The sequence below is a fragment of the Zalophus californianus genome, chromosome 11 (genome assembly GCF_009762305.2).
Source record: "Zalophus californianus isolate mZalCal1 chromosome 11, mZalCal1.pri.v2, whole genome shotgun sequence".
Lineage (NCBI taxonomy): Eukaryota > Metazoa > Chordata > Mammalia > Carnivora > Otariidae > Zalophus > Zalophus californianus.
This window is the reverse complement of record NC_045605.1, coordinates 85,851,496-85,872,202: the sequence shown is the minus strand read 5'-3', so window position 1 is coordinate 85,872,202 and position 20,707 is coordinate 85,851,496. Positions and strand designations below refer to the sequence as shown.

The window sequence follows — 20,707 nt, the reverse complement described above, 5'->3', positions numbered from 1 at the left end:
CCTACATAAAATGTTCATAACATTAACAAAGCAATCTGTTAAGAAAGTGAGGTTCTTTCTATCTACGTTTGTGGTACATCATTCCAAAAATTGATATAAAGCTACTCCTTCTACTGCTTTAAAATGCATACCACCAAGTTGAATCATTTATTTTTCTTGAAACCTCCCATTCCTTTTAAAGTTTGCTATTCTAGCTTTATTTCCTTTTCAAATAGTTTTGCCACTATGATAAAGGACATGGAAAGGTGAATCTAGCCCAACATCCTGATCTTCTAGCAAGTAATGTACATCTTCTCATATAAACTTCTTTAAAAACTCTAAAAGGATCTTACACTTTTGTGTAACGATACACTTCCCACCAAAGGGGGGGAATGTATCGTAACTTCACACTTCAATGGCCATGATGGCTTAACATGATTCAAGAAAATTCAGGGATGACACACTCATTCCAACCTCCAAAGGAAAAGCAAAAATAATCTTTCATGATGATACAGCTGAGCTTTGACCAATGCGGCTTACTCTACTAGTATTCCTAGTAGAAAGCTACTGCAGCTCCAACACAAACATGTTCCACTTTGCTCGCCCACTAGGAAAATTAGAAAGCAGAACTGCCAGTCATGTTAATCCTATTAATACCTCTGTGTCATATACTGCAAAAGTACCTTGCAAACACTGTCTTATATTAAACTTTGAGACAGTGAAATAGTATCACCCCAAATGAGAACTTTGACTCAACAAGATTTTAGGGACATCCCCCAAACTCAGAAAGCTCGGTTATGAGAATAAATTCACTACTTCACAGTTCCAGTCTCTTGTAGCAGTGACTTTCAATATAGGCTGGCAGATTATTTAAGTATCATCGGTTTTTGCGTCAAAGTGATCTTAGGTGTTTCTGATCAGTCATAAGAGAAAAATATTACAATTGTTTTCTTTTACTACTGAAAAATAACCTTATAATTTTATTGCATAAATACATTATAAGTGTTAATCCTAAAGAGAATGTGAATTTGGTTGTTTGTTTATCTTCATAGAGGCTCTTCTCCCACTACCAGGGTGTTCTACCCCGAGCTCCACCTAAAAAGCTAGGATTAAGTTTAACAAAGATCTACGGATTATTTTTTTTTAACTGACCTTCTTACCCTTCCAAAAAGCATGTCTTGATCAGCAAATTCTCCAAGAAATGGAATATAAGCACACCCAAGCAGTGTAGATATATGGCAGCAATAGACAATCTCATCAGAGAAAAAAGAATTCACTTTGACAAGAATGAATGGACAGGGCGAATTCTAAAATTCCAACAAAAATCAAGTTGCCCTTAAATTCTCCTCATAACTGATGCCTTGTAATGAGAAGAATTCTCCTATTATCTTCTTTCCTCATGAGATCTAATTTATTTTTATCAAATTCAACGTGGTTAAGATCCCAATTTTCTACACAGTTATTAGGTTAGCTAAAACTTCATCTTTGTTTGATTATATTTGCTTTAATACCTGCACAGCAGGGCACAAAAGCTTAAAGACTGTTCTAGTACAACAGGAGAATTTTGTTGAAATCTACTTGATTCTAAAATAGCAGTTTTCAACCAAAGGGGATGAATAGCCCTTCAGGTTGCCAAATAATGTTAAATGCTTGTTTAATACATACTCAAATTTGTTAAATAAAAGCCTGGCTAAGTGTTTCTTAACCTAAAAAAGGTACACTGTCCTGGCTATAGTAGCTATATATCTAGATCTACATGTTATATGTATAATATGACAATGTTACGGCTATGGTACGTAGATTATCTATACCCATGGAGAATATATGAAAGGCATGATGAACCTATAGACACTGTAGCCCCAAAGTAAAAAATGTCAAGTGGAATAGACATAAAATTTATTTAAAAATACAAACTATAATGGTGCCATAACTGCTAACCAACAGCTGCCCAATAACCATTTAAAATGTTTCTTCAAAATGGATTGGCAGCACATTATGAGGGAAAGCAGTAAGAAGACCAATATTGGGATTTTCTACAGAGATACCAAAGCAGATTAGAGGGAAAGCTTTCATTTCTAAGCATCACTATACTAAGACAAGAAACAAAGAACCGACATATTTATAGAACCTACATGTTCTGCTACAATGTACCTGTTACATAAGCTAACAGGTATTCTGCTTTGTCTTACTGTTAATTCTAATTCCAAAATATTGTTCTTGACATTTAAAAGGTTAATGAGTCTGACGGTATTTCCTTTTCTTTGTTACCCCTATCCTGAGCCACTCATACAGCTGTTGGCATATGTATAGAAAGGTTACTAATCTTTTATCAACTGTAAGGCACATTCAAAGAGAAAAGATTTCTCTGACGCCTCATTGGATGTTTAAAGAATGATGCTTGACTGTGTTCAGAAATGTGTCTCACAAGTCTCTTAAATTTTTGCTACAAACAGAAGGTAGACTCTGAAAAAAAGAGCTGCTATTCTCAATCTTGATGAGATACCCCACACTGTAGGTGAGTGACCCTCAAGCTGACTTTGGTACACAGGGGAAAATTATTACAAAAGAATCTGGAGCGCCTGGGTGGCTCAGTTGGTTAAGTATCCAACTCTTGGTCTCAGCTCAGGTCTTGAGCTCAAGGCCGTTAAGTTCAAGCCCCACATTGGGCTCCACACTGGGTGTGGAGCCTACTTAAAAAAGAACTTAAGAATCTATTCGTTAGTACACAGTAAAAACTCATCTAAGTGAAAACGCATCTGTCAAAAACCAATTTACATGATAACTGATTAAAAAACAAAGAAGCATCAGTCTTGCATGCTCAAGTATTTAGAAGTAAAATGTCTACCACTTACTATCAAACAGTGTAAGTATGTCTAGATAGAGCAAATAGGGCAAAATGTTAACACTTGTTGAATCTAGAGTAGAAGGCATTATGTTATTCTTTGAACTTTTCTATAGGTTTGAAATTTTTATAATAACAATTGAGGAAAACCAAAGAAATAAACACAACAGCATCTTTAAAAGCACTGACATCATGATGATGTGGGTTTTTTTTTATTACCCCTAGCCATGGGTTACTGTCACAGATACTTACAGACCACCTTGGCACACAATTTCATCTTAAAAATCAATCATCTAAGCTCTTGTTTTTTATCTTCAGTGCTACAAATCTTTCTCTCGATGAAACCTTATACGAAAACCCAATATATATAAAAGATGAAAATAAAGCTACCCTGGCAGAACAAAAATGGCTGCAGAGTGAACATGTTTTCACATCTCTTATTACCAGCCAATCAAGTCAACAAACATACCTCAGTGCACTATTAGGCACTGTAGGAGATATGAGAACTTTAGAAACGTTGCTCAAATCCTTAAATCAAATAAAAATTTCAAATAATGTGCAGAATACAGAAATACTAGAGCTAGAACTCTTAAAGCTCTTATCTATTCAGCCCATTTCCTTTGACTAAGGCTGAAAACAGGTTACCAGACTCATCTAGAATAACAGTGCAAAGAGCAGAGAAGAGGATGGTATCCCAGGCGTCCTGACCGAGCACCGACTGCTTTTACCAACACTACTACGCAGTACTACCACCACACTTCCCAGAGTCATTTAGGGCCTCATTTGTAGCTAACCTCTTGCTTTAAGACAGACGTAGATGTTAAAGCCTAGCAAAGACAAAATGCTAGGAAAGGACCTAGAAAGTCATGTTTTATTCTGGTTATTCCAGCCATAATATTGGCTGCTACTGTCCTTTAAGAACCACTAACAAGTGCCTGGTTTGAGAATTTATGGCCTCTTCAAAGGTATTCTGCCACTCATCTCACCTGAGGTTTTAATTTGCTTTTTATCTAAATAAAGGACATAATCTAATCGAGTCAAAATCAATCTCCCTTTTTTTAATCCTAAGGTATGGGCAAAGAACAAGACTCTAAAATTTGGGGACAAAATTCCTTTGACCAGCCATCAAAAAAAATGAAATCATGCCATTTGCAACAACATGGATGGAACTAGAGGGTATTGTGCTAAGCGAAGTAAGTCAATCAGAAAAAGACAATTATCATATGATCTCACTGATATGTGGAATTTAAGAAACAAGGCAGAGGATCATAGGGGAAGAGAGGAAAAAGTGAAACATGACGAAACCAGAGAGGGAGACAAACCATAAGAGACTCTTAACCTCAGGAAACAAACTGAGGGTTCCTGGAGGGGTGGGGGAGGAGGGATGGAGTAACTGGGTGATGGACACTGGGGAGGGTATGTGTTGTAATGAGCACTGGGTATAAAACTGATGAATCACAGACCTGTATCCCTGAAACAAATAATACATTATATGTTAATTAATTGAACTTAAATTTTAAAAAATTAAAAAAAAAATTCCCTCAACCAAAATTTAAAGAACTGAGTTCTCAGTCACTTTAATGTCTGGTAAGAACAGACAGATAAAAGGTACTTACCTAAACATCTGGAGCTGTGATAACCACTAACGGACAACCCCACAGCTTTCCAAGCTCGTTAATTTCTACTAAGGTATTTCATCATGCTAGACTCTACAGGAAATCTCATTATCATATGACCCATTTTGTTAATGATGATTACAGTGGAGCTCCGGTCAAGAGAGGAATGTCACTGGTCTAAAGGCTACCAACCAGCTTAAATTTAATTCAAATGTGGCACTAAATATATCAAAAACTATGCAACACATTTAATTACTAGATGCCTAAATTTGTTTAAAAATAATGTATGCCTAAGTTCAAAGTGTAATTTAAATCAGGGAGTACCTTGAATAGCTGGGGGACAGATAATCAGGGTCTGCTGAAAAGCATCACCACAACCAAAATGAGCAGTTCCGGCCTGTAGAGGAATTCCATGGTGCGCCACTGAATGAGCGGACGTGGTTAATGCCTGAAAGGATCAGCACAGGCGGCATTATCCTGAGCAGTCTTCTAACTGCCACACGCATGCTTTACAAATGCAATTTGAATACACTTCTTAAAATCATACTTCTGATAAAATGGACCCAGAAAATGGACTGATAAAAATGGACCCAGAAACTGATTTTACTCAACTTTACTTTTCGTAGAGTTGCTGTACAGAAAGGCAGATGTGATAAAATAAATGAGCTTCAGCAGACATGCTCTGATTGTCACCCTGAAATATTCGAGATTTCACAAAATAACCAGTGAGACCCTCACTGGCACGTGACTTCTAACTGCTGACACGAGACTTCTATATACCTCAAAAGCAAAATGAGCAATCATAAGAAAAGGAGTATAAATTATTAAATACTCTAAGTTCTTACCTGATTTCTTAATGTGCCAATTTTAGTAAAATTTGCTGTCAGATTAGCAGTACTTCCTGAAGCAACTGGTCTTAGAAGGGAAGTTTTATTGTGATTATTTGTGTCACATGAGTTTGGGTGGGACTTACAAATATCCATAATATGAAAACAGGACTTTACACTGCAAAAAAAAAAAAAGGAAAGGAAAGGTAATAATATTATTTTAAATGTTTAGAGTAGTTTAAAATTTAAAGTTTCCAAAAGAAAAAAATTTCTACCAGAAAACCTACAAAAGATTGAATTTTAAAGCAAGTGAAAGTATCTTATATCTGCAATATTTTCTAAGACATCAAAGCAATAGTGAGCATTTTTTGACTAGCACAATTTAATTTTATGACCGCTGCCTGAAATAATTTTTCCTAAATTTCTAGATCTCTACATTCCTAAACTACTGGTACAAAGTACATGGTTATCATGTTATTTTCAAAGTGCTTATGTATGGAAATCATTAGATATTTTTAACTGTTGGGGATAGGGATGGGGAGAGTAGTTGGGCTTTATAAAAATACCAATTTTGAGGGTAATCCATAATAATTAATACTGGTTTGTCCCTGTACCTTCTTCCTTCAGTCATTAAATAATATTAAATTATATTAATATATAAAAATATAAAAATATTTTATAAAATATTAAAAGAAAAGGTGTGGGCTTTAAAGAATTCATAAGATTTGTCTAAGGTAAATCTGATAAGACCTTCTCAATTTGAGGATATATTCTTCTCCACTAACCCATAAAAACCCTCCTTTCCTTCCACAACACAGAGGAGAAGGTGTGGGCAGGGAAAGCAAACGGTGTGAAGGGAAATTAAAGACGGAGTTTGCAGGACTCAAAAGAGGGTGGAAAACTGTTAACACTTCCTTTTATTATATATATGCCTGGTTATTAAGTGATTAATATAAAACATAAATATATAAAATACATAACATAATATATAAAAAATAAAAACAAAGTGATTTCAGTATGGTTATTTTTGGGAAAAGAACATTGGAATGCAACTCAGATTTATATTCTGGTACTAGCTGCCACTTACTAGTCCACGTGAATTTGGCCAAGTTAGCTTAACCTCTTTTGACTCCATTTACTTACATTTAATAAATATACTGAATCATCTCTCTAACACACTAATTTTCTACAGACTTAGTATTATTTCTCCAGATCATTTTAAAAGATTTTCAAGTAACATACTGGTTGCTATGAGGGAAATCTAGAAGATGTTTCATATTAACAAAAGGATGGTTCAAAGTCTCAGCTGGAGTAATTCTTAAGTCTGCATCAATCAGCAACATTTTCTTCAACAGACTAACAAATTCTCTTCTATCAGCTTTCTCAGCCAAAAGATCACTTCCTTCCAAATCCATCACTGTGTTCACCTATAAGATCAAAATTTCAAGTTGTCAAAAAAAAAAAAAAAAAAAGCCACAGAAGGAACTATATGTTAAAGATTCAGTTTAAAAAAAATACCACAACACAGAAAAGAACAGAGGACTACAATTATTTTGAAACAAGAATGAGTAATTGAGTTTTAACAAATTTGCAAAATGTTTCAAGGTACCAAATAGTATTTAAAACAAGGGAAAAATTTTTTTAACAAATATCCACTCTAACAAAATATAAGGAAAAGAAATTGGTACAGCTAGGATTTTCCCTCTTAAAGAAAATTCTTTTTACTACTAAAGCACAGGATGGTATAAGTTAAATATTTGATAAAGACAAATGCAATTTAGTTCCTCAAAGGAACAATTTTGTTTGAAAAGCTTAAATCCAGCAAGCAATCTATAGTTCTTTAGAAGACGATTAACATGTGGTGGCATCCTTGGCATTCAAGTGCAGCATCGTAAGCAGGGAAGACTAACAAACATGACTGTGGTACTCACATGCACTATATCATCCAGACTGTTGAATATGTACTTTCTGGCTTCTTTAGACTTCATTCCTGTCTCTGCCTCATGTTCTTCTAGTGTCTTATTGGATATATCAAAGAGGGAAAAAATATATTATTACCCACCACTTGGAAATTCTTTATTTCTTTAGTTCTGGCACATCTAGTCTAATATATTGAATATTCTAAGGCAAGGAATTCCAGAAGATTAACTATCAAAAATGTACTTTTTAAAAGTACAAAAAAAAAAAATGAGAAGCCTTGGTTCAGGTAAAATATATACATCCTATTTATATTTATATATAATCCTATTATATCCTTTATATAAGTAACTGGTTATAAAGTTAATCTTTGAGGACGTACTAATCCCATAAAGAGCCCAGGAATAAATTAGGTACTTGGGTTATGGAGTAAATGGTGAAATTTAGTCCCTGTCCTATAAAGCTTAATAATGGGAAACTGGGTAGAGAAGATGAAACATACAACACAGAAGTAATTACATAGATAAAATCTAAAAAACCATTTAAGATGAGTTAATAATTATGTTGCCAGGTTAGAGAATGAGCTAAGTTATTTGGGGAAGGCTTTCCCCCCCCATTAAAAAGGGGGAAGGGTCAAAAATGAAAATTCAAAAGAAGAAATACAGTAAAATAAAAATAGGCATGGGGGGTATTATCCACATGATGCATCTTAGAAAAAATGTTTTCCTGAGTATTTTTTTTAATGAATTACCTTTAATCTCCAACCAGAATGAGAAATATCTGTTTCTCTGCAAAAAAATCTTGTGGATTTTGTGCCCACATTTAACAACTGTTCTCCTGGTAAACCTTGAGTCTGAGAAATATATCGAATCTGAAAAATAATTTATAAAACAGACAAGTTTATTCTTTCATGTAATAGATAATAACTGAACACCTATTCTCTATCAGACACTAAGCTAGATGTTAGGTCAAGAATTAAATGACATAGTCTATGCCCTCAAGAAATTCTAGTGGGGAACATACAAGTAAACAATTATATTACAGGGTTGTAAGTACCATAATAAATACAAGCTTATGGGAAGACAGAGAAGGGACACCTAAAATAATTGTAGTCACATAAAGTTCCAGAAGAGGTGATGCTCAAGTTGAGTCTACAAAGAGAAGTTAAGAGTTCTTTAGCCCTGGAAAAGTGAGGAAAACCTGACTATGATTTATGCTAAGGTTGTAATATGAGTAAATATGCAAAATCAGGAGAAAATACTGACACATTCAGATCCTGGAAGCGCAGAGGTTCACTCACTGAAAAATGACAAGAGGTAAAACTGAACTAGCAGGCAGAGGGCTTCATCAGTAAGGTAAGAAGTTTTATCTGTCCTCTTTCCCTCTATAAGCCCCAAGTGCCCATTGTTTTATCTCTAAATCTGTATATAAATATTTATCTCTAGCCCTGGAGCTGCAGATCCAACTGCTTACTGAAATTCTCCACCTGACTGGACCTGAGGTACCTCTAAGTGAACATATCCTAAACCCAATCTTCCCTTAAATCTGCTAATCCTCATGTATTTCCCAGCAACAAACACCAACACTAACCACCCAAACCAGAAACCTGCAACTTATACCAGACACATAGCCTCTCCCTCATCTCTCTCTCCACAACATTCAAAACCCTAACAATTTTACCTCATTAGTACTTTTCCTAACTGTCCCTTCTCTCCATCCCTCTTTTAGGCCTTCTTCAATTTTGAGTTATACAATTTCACAAGCCTCCTAATGTAGTTTATCTGCCTCCCTAATGATGCCATCCACTCACCCCCAATTCATTATTCACACTAACAGCCATTCTGACAAAACACAAATCTGTTACTCCCCTGTACAAAATACTTCCCCTCACTCCACATCCCCTAAGCGGCTGAGTTTGAGTTCCTTGTTTTACAGAAACAGAAAGTGAAAAGTACCCCAAGGGTCCAGTACCTAGATGCTACATCAGAGTTCTCAGATGGTAGGAAAGGTCTTCAACAATTCAACAAACATACACAGGGCATTTATTATATGTCAGATGCTAAAGATATGCAAATGAATAAAACACGGTGACAATCTGCAAAAGCATATTAATTCAGAATATTTAAGCACATAATATGCAATTAAGCTAGGAAGTGCCATTATGAAGAAGAAAACAAAGTGCTAAAAGAACACAGAATAGGGTAATCAACGTACCTATGAATTTGAGAGGGCACTGAAAACAAAACAAAACAAAACAAAACAAAAATGGCAAGTGATCTTGTGAGTTTATTTTTGGTCATAATGCCTGTCCTGTCTTCTAAAGAAAAACTGTTCCATCTATACCCCCTAATACATGAAGGAACTCACCCTTTGCCTCCTCCGTCCCCAGTGAATTAAGGGTGAAAACCTGACTCAGAAGCAATTAACTCATAAATTCAAGTTGTGAACTTGGCTAGAAATAAGCTAATAAGCAAATGAGATTTACAATGTCAGGAATGTGAATTAACAAATATCAACCACTGTTGATAGCTCATGAGCTAAAGGGTTACAAAATGGAGCTGGAGTTTGGTGACCACGCTAATCTAACCAAAGTTCAGAGTGAGCAGAAACTCTGAATAGCAAGTTAGAACCAGAACAGATAAAAGCACTTGAAGAGCAGTCAACTTATGACCCAGCTTCACCCAAAGTGAAGTTCTATCATGTCTATTAATTCCATTAAGTGCTGCTTTGAATCCAAAAGCACTTCCAACTCCAGACTTCACAAAATCCAGTCATATCACAGCTCCATACTTGGGATTTTTGTGACAGTCTACACATACATACAGGAACTCTTACTTGAGCCAGCTTGAGAAGGTCTCTACGTAAGCCAAATAGCCTGACAAAAAGAACTTTAAAGATTTCCACTCCCTCATAACACTCAGGAGCTGAAATAGTCAATTTTATTTTTCTTACATAGGATATGACTTGAAATTACCAAGTAAAATAATTTGAATATAAATTCAGACTTTTAGCTGTTCTTGATGAGATTCTAAACTCCAACAAACATTTTGCAAGAACAATCAACATTACCAAGTTAATACTGTCCATCTACCCATAAAAATATTTAATTCCCTAGAATGTTTTGGATATTTCCCTGATAAACAGAAGTTCAATCCAATACACGGAACACTAATAAGACAGTATACCTACAATTAAGACAGGAAGGGTTGATTCAAGCACAGTACTAATTAACAGGGCAGCCTTCTCTAAACATGCATACCATTTGTTTGTGTACGAATGGAAAGGAAATGCACATGAGAAAATATAACATGTAAGAAATTCTCAACAAGGTCAGTGCCTAGCTGTAGAATCCAAAATTCAAAGAGGAAATTGCCTTGGAAGAGCTTTAAGAAACAGATGATAAAGATGATTAAAGAGCTAGAACACAAACCCTATAATGAAGAATTAACATAATCTGCATTATTTTTTTTCCTGGTGACTCAAATGTGGCTTTTAAGTATATAATAATTATAAGTGTACCATTAATTCTTTTTCACCTCCTTTGGGAAAAATAAACCTGTTATTGCATTAGAAGGTTAAATAAAGGTTAGATATAAGACATACCAACAAGAGTAAAGAAAGAGATAAATTACAATATATTTCATACAAAGTCTTTATTTTTGTAAATGTTCCATGTGCACCCAAAGTGTGCATTCTGCAGTTCTGCACGTAGTATTGGATGGAGTACTCTATGCCTGTGTCATTAAATCAACTTAGTTAATCACGGGCTCAAATCCTCTACATACTGATCATTTTTCTATTTTTGCTCTATCAATTATTGAAAGAAATGTGCTATCATTTCTAATTATGATTGTGGGTTTATCTATTTCTCTTCTGGTTCTGTCAATTCTAGATTTATATTACTTTAAAGTTATTACTACATGTATAAAATATAGAATTGTCATACGTTCGTGTTGAACTCCCCAAATTAACTGGCTAAGCTTCCCCTCTTTATAAATGCTGATGTATCTGTAATGTAAGAATACTTCTATTGTTAAGAGCATTGTTATTAATAAAAGCAAAACGGGGAAAAAAAAGAATATCTTCTACAACACATTCTGAGAAACATCTGTACAAAATGTTATCACAGGACAAACTGATCAACTAAGCTCCTGGATCCATCCCTAGAACTCAGTCTGGAGTGAGAGAACATCGGTGGAGGTGGATGGATTTGAGAAACTAACATAAAGACCATAAAACCCTCCTCCAGGGACAGCAAAGAGACAGTGGTAGGGTGAAAGTGAGGTCTGGAAGAGGGCTGGAGCACAGACTGGAGCAGAGTTTAGTTGGGCCCTTTCTTGAAAGTATCATTATCTATAAGGTAGTGTAGAGGTGGTCCACTGCTAACAGCATAGTTTCTGGATTCAAACTGCCCAGGTTGGATTCTTGGGGCAAGTTACTTAACTTCCCCACACCTTGGTTTCCTCATCTGTAAAACAGAGGCAACAGTAGTATGTACCTCTAGTAGTATAGGGTTGTTGTGAGCATTAAATGAATTAAAGTGTAGGAACAGTTTCTGACACATAAAAGAGCTGAGTAAGTAATAATAATATTACCATTACCCACTGTACTGCCACTGTAAGAAAAAAAAAAACCACATAAAGGCATACCCTATTGATGGCCTCTTCACATCCTAATTAGACAATCGTAATCCAGGAAGCTGGCAAAAATCTATGAAATCCAACCACATTAATAAACAGACTAAAGTAAAAAACAACCAAAAAAACACATGAACATTTTAATAGATGCATAAAAGCATTTGAAAGTCCAAAACCAATTCAGGATAAAAAAATAATTAGAAAATTAGGAATAGAGGGAGTTCCCTTATCTTGAAAATAGACATTTATCAAAACCTATATAGCACACATCACATTTGGAAATGAGTATATAAAGTCTAAGATTGAAACCAAAACAAGAATGCTTACATCATCACTCTTACTCACTTCCACTCATATATTTTGGAAAATAACTTTTAAAATACTGAACTAATAATTATGATGTAACTATTGATGCTATATGCTAATATATTTTTTAATCATTATATTCTTTTGGAATTAAAGTACCATACATTCTGAAAATACTGTTAATATGGATCAGATTAACACCTGTTCCCAGTTTACAAAACAAAAAATCTATCATGGAATTTTGAAAAAGCTTTGATCAGGGCTTTGTCTCAAATGACCATTGTGACTTTCGACAAGGCATTTCATTTTTCTGGGCCTCAGTTATCCCTTTTATAAAATAGGAAGGAATAGTAAATAGATAATCTGTAGGTCCTTTTCAGTACTAATGTCAGGTGTCCAAGACTAGAACTGTAGAAGTCCCAATCCAAAGTACAGCAGCAAATCAATTTGAAGTTGCCACTAGATGGTGTCCTGCTCCAGAATACCACACACGTCATAACTTGTAGTCCACAAAACCAGAGGTATACTTCTAGCATCTGACTGGAACTTCAGTTCTTCAGCAACTAAGAGACTATGGGACTCTCCCAACTAGATCACCAACTCTTTCAAAACTAGTGCCAGTCTAGCATCTGCATCAAAGTTAGGTTGGTAAAAAGCCGAAGGAAACCGGGATGTATGGAAAATGTTACAGAAACTACCTTCTAGAGATACGCTGAACATGGAGGATGAAAGGTAGAGACTATAGGAAGCCTAGCATAAAAGAAGTGGTTTATGGGTAGAAAGTCTTTGTAAGAAGATAAGAGATTAAAGTTAATGATAACATCTAATCTAATAATTAATATTAAATGACTTTTAGGCTCATCTCAGCAACACGTAAATCACCAATCCATAAACTCGCATACCTTTTTTTTTTTAAATTTATTTATTTATCTGAGAGAGGCATGGGGGGGGTACAGAGGGAGAGAGAGAATCCTGAAGCAGACTCCGCACTGAGTGCAGAGCCCACTCAACGTGGGGCTCGATCCCAGGACACTAGATCATGACCAGAGCTGAAACTAAGAGTTGGCTGCTTAACCAACTGAGCCACCCAGGTGCCCCCTCATACCCTTTTTGATATAGAGTTAAAGCCCTGAAAATCAGAAATAAGGCACATTTTATTGTTACAATTATGTCATGGTTGCATTAAAATGTTCTATTTTCTTTTTTTTAATATTTTATTTATTTATTTGAGAGAGAGAGTGAGAGAGAGAGAGAGAGAGAGCACGAGAGTGGGGCGAGGGACACAGGGAAAAGCAGACTCCCCACTGAGCAGGGAGCCCAACGTGGGACTCGATCCTGGGACTCCATGATCATGACCTGAGCTGAAGGCAGATGCTCAACCAACTGAGCCACCCAGGCACCCCAAAATGTTCTATTTTCTATTTTTTCATTAAAAGTTAAATAGTATATCATTTTAATAAAAATATTTATCTACTAGAAACAAAACTGCTGTAAGCATTTTGTTCATTTTGACTAAAGTTTTCCACTAAAATATGAGTATATATCTAATAAGGAAGATGCTATGAAACTTTTTCAAATACTGATTAAGTTTATAACTACTCCAAAAAAGAACCTTGTTATTAAAACTAAACAAAACAAAAACACAAGAAAATAGCACACAACATTCACTGTCTAATAGCTTAGAGAGGCTAATGAACGTAACTGAAAACTATCATGGAAAGTGTTTAATGGGGGCGCCTGGGTGGCTCAGTCAGTTAAGTGTCTGACTTCAGCTCAGGTCATGATCTTGGGGACCTGGATGGAACCCGGTGTCTAGCTCCCTGCTCAGCAGGGAGTCAGCTTGTCCCTCTGCCCCTCCCCCTGCTCATGCTCTCTCAGTCTCTCAAATAAATAAATAAAATCTTAAAAAAAAGAAAAGTGTTTAATGAAGTAATTTGCTGGATTCTACAGAGAATCATTTAAATAATGTTAAACTAGATTTCCAATGTCACTCAAAAACAGCTTAAAATACTAAAGAAGGTTCAGGTGACTGAAGTACTTAAGCCCAATAATGGTTGCTGATTTAAGATCAATAGTTATGATGCCTTTTATTCCTTCAGAGTGGCTGACATTTCATCTGTCATCAAAGTCTGTCACCCAAGTGTAGCTTTATTATTTAAATGGACACAGTCTAGCCCTTTAAATGTCTATAGAATAAAAATGATACAAAAAAGTGTTTTTGCAAAACTGGTATGGGGGCCTGTCGACTGTACCTTTATGAAACCTTACTTCAGCTGTTAAAAAAGTTTTTAAAAACCAAATAGTTTTGAGATCTTGAATTTAAATTCCCTAAGATCTCAGGTTTTGTCACTTTATTTTAAAGATTTTTTTTTTTTGGCAGAGAGAGCGGGAGAGCACAAGTAGGGGAAGCTGCAGGCGAGGGAGAAGCAGGGTCCCTGTTGAGTAGGGAGCCCAATGTAGGGCTCGATCCCAGGACCCTGGGATTACAACCTGAGCCCAAGGCAGATGCTTAACAATTGAGCCACCCAGATGCCCCTTGTCATTTTATTTTAAAAAGATTTTCATGGGTATTATATACCTGGGGAAATGCATTCCTATTAGCTTATTATTTTTCCTTCCATTCTATCTAGATCTATCATGACAGTTTTGTTACCTGGTCATACTCCAAGGCTCCTGGGTAGAGAGGCCATCCAAGGAATAATTCTGCAATCACGCATCCCAATGACCACATGTCTATGGCTTCACAAAATGGCAACCCCAATATAATCTCTGGAGCTCTGAAAAAAAAAAATCACAGTGATTTTCCTTTAAAATTATCTTATATCTGACATTCTAAGAAAAGTTAGTAAAATGAGAGTAGTCAACTTCTATTTATAGTAACTCTTCACTTTTCAGAATTCTTTGAAGCCTAGACATCATCTTGAATTAAGCTTACAAGGGTACGATGAGTACAACCATTGCTAGGTTAAAATCTCTATTTAACCTTATAGAGAATTTTAGAAAAAGCACAGATCTTGTATTTGAGACTAAAAGAGATTAGAAATAATACACTAGAAAGAGAACTGGCAAACTATGAAATACACGCACTGCTGACATCAACAGAACTGAAAACCAGACATTGAGAGGTAAGAGGAAAATAAGCCCAAAGACTATAAGTGGATCTAGGCCTAGATATTACTTCAGAAAACAATAATAATTATTCACAAAACCAGGACTGTTAGTCACCAAAAGAGAAAAGACCAAGTGCAATGTATTCTGTTTTTTTTTTTTTTAAGATTTTATTTATTTATTTGACAGAGAGAGACACAGCGACAGAGGGAACACAAGCAGGGGGTAGTGGGAGAGGGAGATGCAGACTCCCGCAGAGCAGGGAGTCCGATGTGGGGCTCAATCCCGGGACCCTGGGATCATGACCTGAGCCAAAGGCAGACACTTAACGACTTAGCCACCTAGGTGCCCCTCAATGTATTCTGCTTTAAAAGGCAGAAAAATACAAGACATCTAAACAGCTAGAAAGCATTTTAGCTCTTGAAGAGCTTCGATTACTTGGAAAATGTATTCCATGAAAAATATCATGCCCAGATAAATTATGTGCTACTTCACATGACTTTACATGAGAAAAATTAAGATTCTGAGAGGCTTCACATACAGCTATGTAATTCCAAAGTGAGTCATACAATCATAGTTACCCTAAACAGTCTTAAATTTAAGAGAAGTTGTAAGATCAATACAATGAATGGGTTTTTTCACGAACCACTTGAGAGTAATTTGCCAAGTAACTGTATACTTTGTATTTCCTACAAACAAGGATACTGCCCCACATAACCACAATACAATCATCAAAATCAGGAAAGGAACACTGATACATCTCTACCATCTAAGCCTCAGAGTCCCAAGTTTGGCCAATTACACCAATAATGAATGTCCTTTATGGCAAAAGGATCCAATTTAGAACCATGCATCGCATTTAGTTGTCATATCTTTTAGAATATTTCCTCAAGTCTTTCCTTGACTTCTATGACCTTGGCACAAGCTACTACAGGCCAGTTCTTTGTGAATGTCTCTGTGGGTTTGCCTGATGTTTCCTCATAATTAGATCTGGGTTATAAATCTTTGGGAGGAGTATGACAGAAGTGATGCTTTTCCTCATGATGTGCTGTCAGGTGGCATACAATTTTGATTTGTTCCAGTAGTGATATGTTCACTTTGATTATTTAACATGGTATCTGCTAGATATTTCCACTATTGAGTTCCTCCTTTTCTCTCTGTAATTAAATATTTTGCAGGACTTAAATTTGAGACTATATGTGTAAGCCATTCCTATCAAATTTTAAATTTCTTCATTTATTTGCCTATGTGAGTATAAATTAATAGAATCCTATTTTATTCAATGAGTTATAATCCATTACTGTAATTATCTATTTTGATACTCTAATTTTCCCAGACTTGACCAGTCACAACTCCGTCAACGAGCTATGGGTTCTCATTACTACTGGGATGGCACTGTTCCCAGGCTCTCTCGGTATACATATTATATACAGTTAGACAAAATAAGGCTTCTGCTAATTTCTTTAACTGGGACTGCTAATTGTCATTATCTCCTAAAGCAGCGGTTCTCAATCTTGACTGCACATTACAATCACTTGGTCCTGGCCGCACTCCATACCAATTAAATCAGAAACTCTGGGGGAGGGACTTGGGAATCAGTATTTTTGTAAAGCTCCCAGGGTGATTCCAATACATGGCCAAAGATGAGAATCAAAGCCCTAGGCTCAAGTAGTTAGACCAATGGGAAGATCGCTCCATCTTCTCCCTATAGCTCTTCTGATCAGAATAAGTTCAAGGGATAATAAATAAGCTGTTTTTTTACCACTGATGTAGGATCTGTCCAATGAGTCCTCTCCTGACATCTCTGCCATAATTAATACTTAAGATATTAATTCACAAGCATTTGTTAAAAACAAGTACGTGCTATGAGGCATAAAAGATCTTTAGAACATAGTTACAAAAGACTTTCATTCTTTTGACAAAATCCTTAGTATAGATGTATATATGTGAATTATATTGACATAACCAAATGCTACATTGTGTAGAAAGAGGGGAAAAAAACAAGTTACACTGAGTTATCATCCTTACATATTCACAATATCGTACAAAAGAAGACAGAGAAGATCTTATCCTTTTTTGTTCACTATGGTATACACAGAACCTAGCAGAGAATATGCACTCAGTAAACATTTCTCAAATAAATGATTCCTACACAGGTTGGGTCACACAAAGCAAAGCATCAGAGTTTTCAAAATACAGGTTTGAACTAAGCTTTGAGGAACAGAAGTCTAGGCAGAAAGAAAGAAAGAGAAATGGCCACAAGAGTTAATGAAGAGTATGTATTAACCCATACTAAAAAAGATTCAAAGCAAAAAGACAGTTTCAAAAGTATGGAATAAAAAAGGATTCACTAGTGATGTTTAATCATACTAATTTGAATTCTGAAGAATTATTAAGACCAACAGATCTATAGCCATGTAAGAGTTTTATGATTATTTTGCAATATTCACTATGAAAAAGTAATGGGGTTTGAAATTGGCTACTGGAATCTTCAACGTCATATCTGGCAATGAAAGAAAAGTAACAGAATGATAGTGCCTAGGATATACAACTTAAAGAGACTGAAATTATTTGATACCTGATTAACAGTAAGAAAGGAGTTTCTATCAACTAGACAAAGAGCAATGAATTCCTTCTGCTGTTACCACTGAATGAATGAGCCAAATTTTTAATTGATGGTGACAAGAATGTGGAGACATCTTTTTAAAATCCTGACCAGGAATTGCATAAAGCCACTTCAAGCATAAAACTTGAGATACAGGGCTTTCTCTTTTTCGCCGCCATCCTGCTCTGCGTGGCTGGCTGCTTCTCGCCATGTCTTCTCACAAGACTTTCAGAATCAAGCGATTCCTGGCCAAGAAACAAAAGCAGAATCGTCCCATTCCCCAGTGGATTTGGATGAAAACTGGTAATAAGACCAGGTACAACTCCAAGAGGAGCCACTGGAGAAAAACCAAGCTGGGTTTATAAGGTGTCACACATCATGAAATGACACACTTAATTGGCACACATATTTAATTAAGCTGCATGAAGATCATGTGTTCTATCATTCTGTAAACATCCTTCCTACCTGGCCATAGACTTGTCTTATCATAGAAATGATTTTTCTCTGACTATGCCTCTGCACCAGTAGGTTGGTTCAGTACTAAATGTGAGACCTTTCGGCTCTAAAAAAAAAAACAAACAAAAACAAACAAACAAAAAAAAAACTTGAGATACAGGGGCGCCTGGATGGCTCAGTCGTTACGCGTCTGCCTTCAGCTCAGGTCATGATCCCAGGGTCTTGGGATTGAGCCCTGCATCGGGCTCCCTGTTCAGCAGAAAGCCTGCTTCTCCCTCTCCCACTCCCCCTACTTGTGTTCCCTCTCTCACTGTGTCTCTCTCTGTCAAATAAATAAATAAAATCTTAAAAACAAAAAAACAACTTGAGATACAAAAGTTGTACTCAAGGAAGAAAACTCAAATTTCTCATTTTAAAATATAAAAGTATTTTAACTGCAAGTTTTACATAAACTCATTGTGTATTAATGCATCAGCTAGGGTCTTCAAAAAAGCAGATTAGATGTGCAAGAAATGTCTTGGAGGAAGGCAGGGAGAGGAAGCAGGAGCAGGTGAAGACAGCCCTCAGACCCCTGAGCAATTGTGACATGCGCAAAAAGAGAGGCAAAGGGAGAGGCGAATAGAGAGAGCCTCCCACTACAGCGCTGTCAGGATAAAGCCTTGGCTGGGCCAATGCAGAGTCCCGAAGCAAAAGATTACCTGCTGGAGGCGCTCCCCATCAAGCAAGAACAGTTCAGCTCTAGTACCCCTACTGTGTTTGGTCACTGGCTAGAACAGCCAGGACACATATCTGAAGGTGCAACAGGTGCAGACTCTCTGTCAACTGCGCTCCCCACAGGAGGTTCTCCTGAAGGGGAATCTAAGTGACACAATTCCATGCCTGCCACAACTATCCTCCCCAAAACTTCCGTATTTTATTTTCAAATACATATATGTCATAAAGCAAATGCAACAAATTTCCTCACCACGTCCCATTTAAATGTGCCCAAACTCCAGTCTACCCTAGCATGCCATAGATACTACCATTTTCTATGTGGATCAATGTAAAAGGTTGGGAAACAATACCGTAAAGCATTCACAATCTAGATGAAGCTGCCAGAGATGTCTAAGCTCTACCAGCCAGTCTCACAATAAACTTTAAAAATTAAATTATGCATGAATGAACAATATATCCATCTGTGAGTAATGAAGAAAGCTTAGTTTTCTGTTTTCATCTTAATTGGCTCTCAAATTCTTCCCCTGGGCTAACTATACTTTTGGATAAAAATGATCATAACAGGGATTCTAATCTGTGGACCATTCTTAAAAAAACAAAACAAAACAAAAAAACTTCTGTCCTACTCCTAAAGGAAATTGTTTCACTTCTTTTTTCATCTATCCTAACTCCCTTCTGAGCACCTACAACGTGGCAGTGCTAAGGCTGTAACAGGGAATAGATAGAATTTGTACTTTTGGAGACCAGGCCCCATTAAACACGTCTACTGAATGGAGAGTATAACAAAACCTCTTGTTTACCACTCTATAAATAAAAACTCACAATTAGAAATGTCAAACCCACAAACTAAAAAAATTAGGTCATATGGTAACAAAGGCAATCTATATCTAAGATGCACTTTCTTTAGTATTTTTTGTCATGTGCTTTTAATCAAATTTATCAATATTCATTAAGAATAAATCCTTTCTACTCTTCTGAAACCCTGAAACACTGATATAAAATATAGTAAAGTGGGTAAGATGAAAACAAAAAATTTTTTTAACTACATAAACTGAACTCTGGGGACTTTTGCCAGAGCAGAAGAGACTGTTGGCAGTCGATGCTTCAAATAAGAACATAGTGAAATACTGTCATTCAGAAAAGAAGACGACTATTAATGAAACACTGTACTTGCTTTATCTCATCTTTATTTACTTTGGTAAGTTGAAAATTCAATTACTGGCAGAAGAAACCCAGCTCTGTTAGGAAAAAGGGTATCTCAGTTCAGGAACTCAGTATGTCTAGCTCTAGGAACAATTACATTTTTTTAAGGGGGGGCAGAGGGAGCGGGAGAGACAGAGAATCTCATGCAGACTCCCTGCTGAGCAGGGAGCCAGAAGTGGGGTTCACTCTCACAACCCTGAGACCAAGACCTGAGCCAAAATCAAGAGTCAGACACTCAACCAAATGAGCCACGCATGCACCCTAACAATTACATTCTTATCACAGAGATGCCTTGGGTCATCACTCTAAATGCCATTAAACTATGAACTCATATGATGATTTCATGGCCATCAAGAAAATGTTGATCATACTCCTAAACTTATAGAGAGTGAGTTTTCTTTTTGACATAAAGAGAATGTAATGGTTAGGCCAGCGTGAGTATCTAGTCTGCCTAACAGCTTCACTTCTCATTAAACTTAATAAATTAGCATAATGCT

At 36.2% G+C, this 20,707-nt stretch overlaps 2 protein-coding genes across 8 annotated transcripts in view; one reads left to right on the top strand and one right to left on the bottom strand.

The window, feature by feature from the left end:
• The window catches only part of HIPK3 (homeodomain interacting protein kinase 3), a 92,578-nt gene that overhangs the window by 9,541 nt on the left and 62,330 nt on the right, over positions 1 to 20,707 (bottom strand). For all 7 annotated transcript variants that reach the window (XM_027578392.2, XM_027578391.2, XM_027578396.2 and 4 more), the window contains exons 3-8: positions 14,778 to 14,901; positions 7,933 to 8,052; positions 7,196 to 7,282; positions 6,507 to 6,691; positions 5,283 to 5,442; positions 4,762 to 4,885 (exon numbers count right to left, since the gene is read on the bottom strand). In XM_027578392.2, the coding sequence (XP_027434193.1) occupies positions 4,762 to 4,885; positions 5,283 to 5,442; positions 6,507 to 6,691; positions 7,196 to 7,282; positions 7,933 to 8,052; positions 14,778 to 14,901 (800 nt within the window). The remainder of the gene's footprint in view (positions 1 to 4,761; positions 4,886 to 5,282; positions 5,443 to 6,506; positions 6,692 to 7,195; positions 7,283 to 7,932; positions 8,053 to 14,777; positions 14,902 to 20,707) is intronic.
• On the top strand, positions 18,019 to 18,202 carry LOC113913916 (60S ribosomal protein L39-like). Its single transcript, XM_035722690.1, has one exon. The coding sequence runs from the start codon at positions 18,047 to 18,049 to the stop codon at positions 18,200 to 18,202; it is 156 nt and encodes a 51-aa protein (XP_035578583.1). The 5' UTR covers positions 18,019 to 18,046.

What these genes read in the sequence shown, in the direction of transcription:
- LOC113913916 (XM_035722690.1), top strand. Translation starts at nt 18,047, where the DNA reads ATGTCTTCTCACAAGACTTTCAGAATCAAGCGATTCCTGGCCAAGAAA.